This window comes from Argopecten irradians, chromosome 3 (assembly GCF_041381155.1).
Source record: "Argopecten irradians isolate NY chromosome 3, Ai_NY, whole genome shotgun sequence".
Lineage (NCBI taxonomy): Eukaryota > Metazoa > Mollusca > Bivalvia > Pectinida > Pectinidae > Argopecten > Argopecten irradians.
The window spans coordinates 40870362-40883052 of record NC_091136.1 but is presented as its reverse complement, the minus strand read 5'-3'; the positions used below and the strand labels follow the sequence as shown (position 1 = coordinate 40883052).

General features: G+C 34.9%; 1 protein-coding gene across 1 annotated transcript; it reads right to left on the bottom strand.

Moving 5' to 3' along the window:
* Window positions 1-799: 799 nt before the first annotated feature.
* LOC138318607 (NPC intracellular cholesterol transporter 2-like) lies at window positions 800-8658 on the bottom strand. Its single transcript, XM_069261112.1, has 4 exons — window positions 8435-8658; window positions 5423-5524; window positions 4570-4751; window positions 800-4089 (listed from the first exon to the last, which is right to left on the bottom strand). The coding sequence occupies exons 1-4, from the start codon at window positions 8526-8528 to the stop codon at window positions 4006-4008; spliced, it is 462 nt and encodes a 153-aa protein (XP_069117213.1). The 5' UTR covers window positions 8529-8658; the 3' UTR covers window positions 800-4005.
* Between the last annotated feature and the right edge of the window lie 4033 nt (window positions 8659-12691).

The following is a 12691-nucleotide window of genomic DNA, read 5'->3' as shown; positions in this document are numbered from 1 at the left end:
CTTCCCCTAAAAATGTTTCTGGCCGAATTTGGTTTCAATCCATGCAGAACTCTAGGACTAGTAGCGATTTATAGGATTTACCTCTATTTCCCCTATTGGACTATTAGCGATTTAAAGGAAATGTTGACGGACGGACGACGTACGCCGCGCCATGACATATATAAGCTCACCGGCCCTTTGGGCGAGGTGAGCTAATATGATAGGATTCTATTGAGGGAAATTCTATAGGGACAAATTCAAGACTAGGAGGATTGGATTATAGGTAGGAGCGTTACAGCCACCACAACTCTTGGTCAAAACAAAAATGCTTGACAACTATAGAGCCAGCAAGCCCCTTGGACCATTAAGCAGCCTTGAACACTGAAGCGTTAGCATTTAAAGCCTGGTTTTGCTTCCTAGTGTCGGCCCGAGAGGCCCTAGAATTATTAGATTGTTGGAGACGGCATCCTCGATACTCCAATCTATATATATCACTAACATTATATCCACCTCTGGACTATCTCGTAGTAAAACTAGAAGCAACATAAGACACAGGTTATTTTTAAGGGTACACTGGTTGACTGTGTGGCTTTGAAGTTTGGCATCGCTCTTTTTGTAATCTTAATAAAGTCTTTGCAGGCCTGTGAATGGTCATTTTTGTTCTCCTGAACTGCATTCAGTTTTACTATTAGATATCCAGGGGTGGATGTAATGTCAGTGATAGTAACCCTTGGAGTATCGAGGATGTTGGGAACGGACAGCCCACCAATTATATGGTCATCAGTGATTTGTGGAGAATGAAAATCATAAAACAAGTACAGATATTTTACTACAAAAATTTATTTGCTTTCAAACCAGTTTCAAAGTTGGAGTAAGTTGAACATTTAAATGCTGCAACAACTACATATAACCAATTTGATTAATGTAATTTCATTTATATATATATATGTTTTGTTGGTATATATATATATATTTATGTTTTGTTGGTGGGTTCATTTTTTCCTTTATATGTAGTTTCCAAATAATTTACCTAAGAAAGATATATGAAATAAAGTCTGAGTCTGAGTACATCAATGTATATCAATATCATCTATAAAAGAGTGAAACAAATGATAATCTCTTCATGGACAATATGGAAAATCATTTGTCAAAAAAACAATGGAATGAATCATTCAGTATTGGTAGACAGATCTATGAATTAACATTATTTATATTATGCTGATGATGGATAGGAGAAACAAGAAAAGATGTCTCAAACCAATGGAGATTTTGTGAAGAAAAATAGGACTTTCATACAACAATAGCCATGGGACTTTTCACAAATATGTTAAAGCGATACTCTATTTAATAATATCAACACAGCCATAATTCAAAAAGCTATTGTTCTTTTCTAATTATGTAGCACTATTTTTAAAGCTAGTATATATGAGCACTATCCATATAAAAGGCCAAGAAAAACTACACCAAAGTAAAAAGTTAAATGTCAGTAAACCAATAACTTTACATTGTAAATCTGATAATATGGAGAACATTTATATAGGATAAATATTAATCAGATCTATAAAATAATGCTTCAGCTGTGCATGTATTTCTCAAAAATATCTGTGTACTCTGGTACTTCAAATAATATTAGAGGCTAAACATGGCAAGAAGCATTTGGCAATGCATTGTATTGTGCCATGGTATGTGTTATAATAACATTAGCCAACCTGTTAACCCAAATGTGATGTGAACGGGGTAAGAATCTTCCAATTGAATATATAATCAACACAAGGATTTACTATGGAGTCTGACTCCAGAAAACAAAAACTAAGTTGCACATTTTCAGAAAAATAATATCAAATTCATATATTAAATGCTTTTAAAATGCATAATTTTCTGTATTAAGTACCAATTAATTTACCTTTGTTCAAAATATCCTCATTTCTTTACTGCACATCATAACCATTCATTCAGTTTTATATATCAATTTACTCAACGACTTAATACCCAGCATACTCTATAGCGGATCCTACAAATCACATTTCAAACAATTTTGTGGACATTTTGAGAAAATAAATGTATTATAAATGAGAAAAGTACACATTATCACAAAACTTAATAACATTTAAAATGTACAGATGACAAAATTAATCAAAGCAAAAAAATGCATTGATGAAATTTTCGTATCAGAAACGTACCAGAAAATATAGTGTATCAGGGATATGGTACAAAATCCCATCACCTTACATCCATAGGTATATATTAAATAACTATGATTACTAACAAGAGATCCCAGAGGGATCTTGGCGCCCACCAAAGAATGATCTTTGTCTGACAATGGAAAGAGGGATCTTTTCCCTGCTTTTCAAACTTTTTCAAACACACTACATATAAAATTTGAGACAGATCGCTATAGTACTTTCTAAGAAAAGTGGTAACAAACTTCAACAATGAAATCTAAGATGGCGGCCCGTTGGCCATCTTGTTTACCAATCAGTCCTGAAAGGCATTATGCATCAGTCCTAAAAGGTACTATGCACAACTAGGGTACAAGGGGAACCTATGCATGGAATTTAAGAAAGATCCCTTCAGTACTTTTTGAGAAATAGTGGTAATAAACTTTAACTATCAAAATCCAAGATGGCCGCCTGTTGGCCATCTTGTTTGCCCGATCCGTCCCAAAATGCAATATGCACAACTAGGGTCCTAGTAGAACCTGTATATGAAATTTGAGAAAGATCCCTTCAGCACGTTTTGAGAAATAGTGGTAACAAACTTTAACTATCAAAATCCAAGATGGCCGCCTGTCAGCCATCTTGTTGACCGATCGGTCCCAAAATGCAATATGCACAACTACGGTCCTAGGGGAACCTACATATGAAATTTGAGAAAGATCCCTTCAGTACTTTCTGAGAAATAGCGGTAACAAGAATTGTTAACGGACGGACGGACGGACGGACAACGGACCACGGACGAAAGGCGATTTGAATAGCCCACCATCTGATGATGGTGGGCTAAAAAGGCACAAAGTCCCTGTGATCCCCTACACTACTTTTTCTGTCTGCTTTATCTGTATCATTTTTACAGAGTTATCTACCCTGGGAATCGGGCATAGATGGCTTTGTGAACACTTTGTTTGAGAAAACAGATTTTTAATTTTTAGTAATTCATAAATTTTCTCACAAATAAATGTAACAGTCAATACCTGTTAACAATACACATCCCTTCGTTAGTACCAAAAAAAATCAAAATTATGTCGGATCTTGACCAACAAAACAAATGATTTGTAAATACTGCCAGCATCAAACAAAAAAGATTTGTTCTCTAAACCATTAATCTCATTACCTTTTCCTATAGAAACAAACAAGTAGTCATGGAGACTCAAATGTTGGTGTAATAAAAAAAAATCTGGTGAAATTTATGGATGAATTCTTTCATACTGGTTTCATTCTGATGTATTTAGTTAATAACAAATCATTCATCTCAAAAGAAAAACAGAACAAAACAATTAGAACATTTACATACAGCAAATATACCTATTCTTTCAGAGTAACTTGATCGATAATTACAATTATAGTGAAATGAGCTTGTAATTGAATATATCCTCTATTTTTGAAGACCAACCTGCTATAGTATCTTCAGTCTCATTCCATTTTTGTGCACAATGTACCAAGTAACACACTGATATTTGGACCCTAACATACACACACACACACCTCTACCCTTACAATTGCATTCCCTCCCCTTATGTGTACAACAAACAATCACACCTCTACCTTTGCATCCCCTTATGTACACATTCACAATGAAAAAAACAAGGAGCTACCCGAATCTGATCATGTAACCAGTTTTTTCCCCCCATCAAATTTTAATGAGATAGTCCATTTTCAAGATATATTTCTAAATTATAGTGTATTTTCAAGATATATTTCTAAATTATAGAGTCAAAAGGGTTTAATTTCTTTCTGAAAATTGAATTGGGAACATTTTTTTTTCTTTGAAGAAAGAGGTTATTTGGGCATATTTGTGTCAAAAAGATCTTATTCAATCACTAATTTGAGCACCCATAGCAAAACAAAATATTGATTCTGAATCTCCAATAAGGTTCCAAACCACAGTCAAGGAAATCTGAAAACAGAAGTAACAAAATCAAATTTAATACAGGATGTCTTGGTGAGATCGTTATTAGTATACACTAATTTAAGTCTCACATAAGCTTATCATAACAAAGGGCCCATAGGCCTATATCGCCTAGATGAGTGACTATTTGGGCCAGGTGAGCTAAAATCAATACAAAAGGCACAGGGAACCGTTCACCTGGTTTATTTAGTTTTATCACAAGCTCTTACAAAATATTTAATCTGTACCACCACATATAGCAATAAATGCTACCATTTAAATACGAGGGATATCCATTATCAATTTTCAAAGATATATTTGGTCATATGAATATAACCAAACTGACCATTTTTGGCATCAACCCCTTGTGTGCATGTCCATACAAACTGTATGATCTGTATCACATAGTGAACATTGCACAGCAACAGACAAAACATCATGATTACCTAAGAACAGTAATGTTGTAAATGTAGAGAAATTTTCACTTACTTTGGGATAAGAATTCAATACAGGTACCAAATGACGATATGTATACACTTTCGTCTTCACCATGGGGCATGATAGTCCACTTTTTGCATAAGCACAGCCATCAGAATGCCCCACATTAAATGGGATAGGAATACCGGCTATCAACCCTTCAACCTTGGCAACAGCTTTGTGATCTTCTGATTCTGCATAATAGTAATGAGTCAATGCTAATTACAGAATAAGGGTCTTTATTATAAACCTTAATGATATTGCGCATGCATTTAGAATTTTAAATGAGAGTAACACTAAAATCAAGATTAACAAGAGGCCTAAGGGCCTTACCAGTCATCCGACTACATTGGCAATAGTCTTAGGAATCAAAATTAATAAGATATGGTGTCATGGGAGCCATCTTCGATTTGAGATAAACCAGAGATATAACAACAAAGATATGGTGTCATGGTAGCCATCTTCGATTTGAGATAAACCAGAGATGTAACAACACTTCGTCAAGATAATTTCATGATCATTTCATTTCAATACTATGTCGGGACCATGTCAGGATCATTTGAGGCAAGTTTCAGCCAAATCGCACCTATGGAACTTGAGAAAAATTTCAAAATGTGTTTTCAAGATGGCAGCCATCTTGGATTTCGGATCAATCCAAAAAATAACCACACTTTGTTGGGACCATGTCAGGATCACTTGAGGCAATTTCCCCCCAAATCGCACCAGTAGAACTTAAGAAGAAGTTCAGGGCTCGACATTAACCATTGCCCGAATGCCCCTGGCAGGGCCTTGGTCCTTCGATTCAGACCAGGTGAGCTAATAAGTGTAGTGAGAAAATGGATGGATAACAATTGATTTAACTTACCTGCAGTAAAGGTGACCGTTACAGATGCATTGGTACCCCTCTTTAAGGTGCATGTACTTCCAGTCATGTCACAGTCACCAACTACTACTGTAACATTTTTAGCTGTAAAATAGAATATCATTGTATGTAAACTTGGCCTTATTTTCATGACATGTGCAATTCAGTTTTGGGACTTTTGTTATCCAAGTACATGTAGATATGCAAATATTTATTTCACAGGGATATAACACCTATAAAGGAGATTTTGGGTGAACACAGTTATGGATGATACTGTGTACCATGTGCACCACAAGCATATGTTTTGTGATTTTGACTTGGTTATTGAGACATACCCATTAGAGGCGAGAGGACATTTATAGAGCGGACTGGGAAATGTCTATGTATACCTAGCCTAATTATATATATATCCTCTTTCATCAGGCCATAACTTGGTCAATACTTAGCCAATTTTTGTTCATCAAGCACTTATAATTATTGGAAAAATATGTGTCACTGATATATAAGAGCCAGTTAAACAAGAGGTTTTGACGGTCACCTGAGTGCTGATACAGAAAGAGCATTGCAAAGTCGGTTCAAATTTGTAAAAATCACTTATGAACTTTATTGTTTTTTCTTTTTGATATTTACTGTATTATGAAATGGTAAAAATAAGAAGAAAAAAAATATTTACCTAATTATGTAAGCTTATGCTTAAAATTTCAATTTTCTTTAATTTGCAAACATTCAACAACAAAACCAAAATTAACTGTCCCCTATTATGTATTTGCATATTACAGAGTTATCTGCCCTTGTGGGTAGGTCTTGATTGTGACGTCATGTGTTTGTGACGGTAACGTCATACTTTTCGGAGAAAACAAAGTGAATTGCCCTCACAAAATAATGACGTAACAATTGATACCTACTAGCAAGGGAGCTAACTCTGTAATATGCAAAGACGGAATATCAGGAAAACACATTTGACCTAAAAAAACACTAATCCTGCGGGTCATATTTCAAACGGTTAATGTAAAACCTATTTGGCCCCTTTTGGTCCCGCCCCTCAGACCCCTAAGCTCAACTTGATTTGCGCTCTTCGAAGAAGAGAAGTCTTCTCTGAAGATCTTTCAGCCTAACGTTATATAGACGGAAGAGCATCCAGAAGTAGAAGAGCTAATGTGACCATACCCCATTTGGTACAAATTTGACATGTTTTTTGCGATATTTTCAATATGCATTCCTTGTGATTCAATGTTTGTCAGTTTCTGACAAGGCCTGCCTTTGGGGGGTACGTCCACAATAAAAAAAATTATCGTCATGACTGCAAGCTAAAAATAGACCAGTTTTATTCCTCATTACGTCACTTCCGGTTTTGATACAGCGAGCGGACCCCCTTTTGGTACACGAGACATTTTGCTTTGAGATTCTCGATTGATGTGCTGAAATTTTAATTTATGCACTTTGATCGAAAGGTATGGTATTCATTCATCATTCTGTATGACTGTATTTGAGATATTTACTGACAATTTTTTAAAAAGTACCGCCATTCAAAACACTACCTAATTTGGCGAGACATTTCCCATATTTTTCAGTGAAATTGAAAGATGGTTTGGTGTTACAATTAAAATATGAGGAATATCCACTACACTTCTTCATATTAACTGATTTAAGATAAAACATACCTCTTTTAGAGTAATCTGCAATCTATATTCCCGGTAAATACCAATTTTCCAAACTTTTTAAAATATGTTATCAAAACGACCCAAGCACCTGCTCATTTGCATATAAAATTTGATATAACATGCCTAAACAATCCATATCATAACTAGGCCTATAATATAGATCCATCCAGTATTCATTCTCCAAATGAAACATTAGAAATAACGAAATAGAACATAATTATAAGATATGGTATCTTGTTTTATAAGATCATTTCATTAATTGTACCATGTTATATTAGTGTACATTACATATTGTGAAAAAGAGCTTGTTTAGAACTGTTTGTATGTAAAATGTATATTACCTTATAATGTGCATGTATTTTATTTGATAAGACTTCATTTAGCCCTCAATACACATCTTATGCATAGTAATACATACTTGCTGAAATCTTGTTATGCATGCAACTGTATTTTGAGGTTTTGTTTAGCCTATAAATGTTATTCATATGAAAAATTAACAAAATCATAGATAGATACATGTAGGTATATTGGGTAATTAAAAATGTTTTTTATGTCTTATGTATGTACATGTATGATATTTAAAGATAATTTTATAAATTACATTACAAAATGTATTTATATGCTCTTCTGTTTTTAATTTTTTTACAACCCTGTCAATTTTGTTATAATCTTCCATTATTGATTTAGAAGGTTTGCATTACAAAACATTACATATTTAAATTTTCCAATATCAATTTATTAAAAGGATTCAAATACATGTAAATCATGTATAATCATTTTATAGCATACATTGATACTTTTATGGTAAAACAAATACCATTTTATTCAATTACTGGGTATATATAAATCACCAATGACTTGATATCCTTCCTTCTGTTAACTTATTACATTGGACATGTAATTATTTAGCTACATTGTTAACGTTACAATCGAGTGAACTGAAGTTATCATCTAGAAGTAGAAGAGGGCAAATCGAGTGAGGCTCTGGGTTAATCCCTATTGAGATTCCTCCTCTAGACTCTTTTATATTCGGACGTCTGATAGATGTCTCTCGTCGGACGAGACATCTATCAGACGTCCGAATATAAAAGAGTCTAGAGGAGGAATCTCAATAGGGATTAGCTCTGGGTGTCAGACAGAAAAATTTTGTCAATGAGGGTAATAATTCTGACTACAAATGTGTTTTTCCGATATAAACTATAGCAAAATTAACCCCCTCCCCAGTAGTCATTTGCCCTAATCCCGAGGAGAGACATCTATCAAACGTCCGAATATAAAAGACTAAAAGAGTCGCGAAGAGGAAAATTTGCCCGTGCCCGCGAAACCAGGAAACAGTCGATAATGAAAGACTTACCTGTCGTTGCCTTATTAACACAGTCTTTTACTGGCGAAGTCGCAGCAAAGCATATGCAGAAAATGCACAAGACAAATATTTCTAAAACTGACATTCTTCTAATTTTGTCAAAGAAACGTATAAACCTTCTGTAATGTCTGCTTTCAATGTAGTGTCGATACCATGGAAAAGACAGCTGATATCGTATGATGTAACGTAAACTGTTAACGCTTTCGTCTCCGCCTATAAATTGGTCGCTCGACCACGTTTGTATTATTTAGGTTAGACATGACTCAAAAACTCATGCTCACTTAAAGGACCTCAGTTTCGAACTATATAATACACCGGATATTGCTAATAGGCCATCCATCCAGTGAAGCCTACTTAGTAAACCGAGCTGGAGAAAAACTTACGTTAATTAAGGTAATTATGTATGTATATGGCAAGCCAAGTTACTTTTTATTCCAATTTCCGATATCGGGAATTCTAATTTCCGATATCAGAAATTCAATTTCCGATATCAGAAATTCTAATTTCCGATATCGGGAATTCAATTTCCGATATCGAGAAATCAATTTCCGATGTCGGGAATTCATATTAATTTTTGATATCGGAAATTCTAATTCCGATATCAGAAATTCTAATTTCGATATCGTAAATTCTAATTCCCATATCGGAAATAAGAAAACAAATTCTGATATGGGTAATTCTATTTCCGATATCGGTATTTCAATTTCCGATATCGAGAATTCAATTTCCGATATCGGAAATGAAGTATAATCTGCAATGCAAATAATGAGTAGAGAGAATTTCCGATATCGGGAATTTAATTTCCCATATCGGAAATTGTTTTCTAATTCCCGATATCGGAATTAGAATTTTCGATATCGGAATTAGAATTTCCGATATCAGAATTAGAATTTCTGATATCAAGAATTTTTGTTCTAATTCCGATATCAGAATTAGAATTTCCGATATCGGAATTAGAATTTCCGATATCGGAATTGAATTACTGATAACGAGAATTCTAATTCCGATATCGGAAATGAATTTCTGATATCGGAAAGAAATTCAATTCCGATATCGGAATAAAAGAATACAAAGTAACTTGGCTTGCCATATATGTAAACAAAATCATTGATACAATCTAGTCAATAGAGGCAATTTCTCAGAGTTTCCATTAGCTGTCGTTACGTGATGCTAAAACATTTGTATGCTGGGTTGCCTGCCGTAGTTTTCTACTTTCCACTAGACTTCGCTCCATAAACACAATTTAATATTTATGAGCGCAGTCTAGCGGAGAGAATCGGTACTAAGGCAGGTAATCCAGTCTAAAACATTTGGGGGGAGGAGTTGAAACCCCATTCCTACGGAAGAGTGTTAGGCTCACACAGGAAAATACGGAAATGTGTTAGGCTCACACAGGAAAATAGTTTTCAAAATAACGAAAATGTTTTATTTGCTGGCCGCCATATAATAATATGGCGGCCGCCCCCTAATCTGGCGGCCGCCACTTAATTTTTCAAACAGTATAAATGTTTCTTTTACAAAATGTTTGGCCTCTTGGCCATGTTCAGGTTCACAAGAAAAGCTAGGTGATATCAATCTTGAACCTTTTGATATGATGCCGTAGCAACAATGGCGTCATATATATTATGCAATCTCTCCGTGAATGCATTCATCCTCGATACTCCAGGGGTTCCAATCACATACGATTTCTACACCCCTGGACTTCATAGCGGTTCCCACTTTCACCTCTGTCAATAGACTGGATTACCTGCCTTAATACCAATTCTCTCCGCTAGGCTGCGCTCATAAATACTAAGACAGGTCAAGGCCGCCATTTTGGTCAAGATCCTGACCAAAATGATTCTGATTGGTCAATTCAATCAGAGACATATATACAAAGAGACTGGAAACTCCTTCTTTGTCTTTGTTGACAGGCAGAGGGACCTCTGGTTCATAGGCATTTTGCCTTGGCTAACTACTTTTAAGTGTATTCTTTTAAACATGATATTTTTGCATCAACACAAATTTTAAGCATTATATCATGGTTTGATGTGATCAGTTTTCCAGATCGGTGATATTTAATATGATTTTTGAAAGCATAAAAATAAGCAATTTTACCTGGTTTTTTCGAAAATCAGGCATTCAAAACCGGAAGTGCGTTTTGTTTGCTTAAAGAGGCTCCACCGCCGACAAAGCATAAATGATATTCATTAGTTGAACAATAATTGGTGTTTGATCATGTATATATATGTCTAATTAACACAAAAAATAATATAAAATGCTTTATTTCGCCTTTGATGCATGCGCAATCAGTACCATATAGGATATATTGACACGGATTTTTTTTCGGGATGCAGTTAATTGTTTTTTCATATTTTTAACTTGAAGTAAAATTAGAAGCTCAAACTTTTCAATAGTGGTAATGGTGTAAAGTAAGTAACTTTTGTAACTGAAGAAAAATATTTAATCGTCTGTTCCTGTTTTTAATAGTGAAAAAATACCATTTGTCAGTGGTGGAGCATCTTTAATAAACAAGTTTAAATATTATTTTTTTCTATACAAAATCGTACTCAAACCATCTGAAAATTACTGAACTTTTACAGCATATCAAAGTTATTATTCTATATTCAACTTTTTAAGAGTTTACCTGAAAAACTCTAAGTACATACAGAGGTACATCTGCTGATCGTAAAAATGGAGGAGTTGTCAATATATATGTTTCTGATTCAATCAACAAATCGTTGGGTTCATTTAGACCTGGGATTACCTTCTGTTTACAATGGCAACGAGGTGGAAATGAAATTTCGATGTTGTTTAGGAAGCATTCAGCATTATAACGGTATTTGAAATAGTCTTAAGAACGTTACAATTTAAATTCAACGACTAGATATCTACTCACGAACGAAATCTGAAGTTCCATACTGTACGCTGACGTCATGGTGAGTGTACCGGAAAACCCCCGTATTTTTTGTATTTTCGGAGCTTCACATCGCATCCATATGGGTGTCATGTATTTAGCATATGAACATAAAACTGTTTGTACGCCGGCTTGGATCTTTTAGTACAAACAACACTGCTATTTTGACGTCAAACTCTGAGTGACCCTCTAAATGTCTGTTTATTAGTTTGTCAGACAAATTTGGCTTCATGGTCTCCACGTATATACTCATTTCACTTCACGATATGTGTAAATATAATGATTTTTGGCAAACCATTTTCAGCCCTTATTTGTACTTGTAAATTAAAAACCTATTAATTGAAAGTACCGTAACTCTCCAAATGTTGGTAACTTTTGGTGACTTTTTTGGTGACGAATAACATATCAAAAGCTCTTCTTGATTTGTGAGCATGAAAAATACGGCTCATATAACTTTAAGTGTAGGTTGTATTTCGAAAAGTTTATTGTTTGTTTGGGTAGACCACCTTTGTTGCCAATGGTGTTTGGTGGCTGACTGAATAGAAGGTTTGGTGTCAATGTATGGTAGTTTCTAATCTGTTTGTGATAGGTGAAGAGGGAGACATGGCTGCTTTATCGACCTTTTCATTTCCTTTTGTGCCCTCATTACTGGGGATCCAGCTATTTCGAATTTGGAAGAAAAGATTTTATTTTTGTTAATGAGATGGGAGGATGGTGTTGTTTTTCTTTTCCCACTGATTTTTACCAATCATTTCCCGAACTTTCTTCGAGGATGTATTGGAATTTATTTTTGAGACGTATTCTTTCCAAGGTCATGCACTTTTCTTGTCGGAATAGATAGACCTAGGAGCTTTTGCTCTCCAATTTTTAGAATTGGTATAGTCTGGGACGGTTGGTGAAGCCAAGTACCGCCTCAGAGCTGCATTGCTACAAGATATATTGATAAATGGATCATTTAAGAGAAGGAACTTTGTAGGTTCGGGCACGGATTTTGGTATAGTTTTTGTAAGCGCTTCAGTTAACGTTTTAATGGGGTTAGCGAGATTCAAAAAATTATCCTCGATGAGCTCCTCGGCGCATAAGTTTTTCAATTTAAGCCAGTCTGCCTTATGTAAATTTTAACGAGGAATGGGCACCTCAAGTTTTGGTGACCCTATGTTTTTTTTAATTGGAATGTGATCGCTCCCACAAAGATCGTCGTTCCTCCAATCGGTTTTGGGATTTATTAGTTTAACGTCCTATTAACAGTCAGAGTCATGTAAGAACGTGCCAGATTTATTAGTGGAGGAAATTCGGAATATTAGGAGAAGAAAAACCACCGACCGTCGGTGGCAACTGCCACATATGGAATT

Excerpts from the sequence above, each read along its gene's own strand:
- LOC138318607 (XM_069261112.1), bottom strand. The coding sequence starts at position 8,528 with ATGTCAGTTTTAGAAATATTTGTCTTGTGCATTTTCTGCATATGCTTT. Across the intron at positions 5,525-8,434 it reads TGTTAATAAGGCAACGACAG|CTAAAAATGTTACAGTAGTA; the intron begins GTAAGTCTTTCA and ends TCTATTTTACAG. Across the intron at positions 4,090-4,569 it reads TATTGAATTCTTATCCCAAA|ATTTCCTTGACTGTGGTTTG; the intron begins GTAAGTGAAAAT and ends TTCTGTTTTCAG.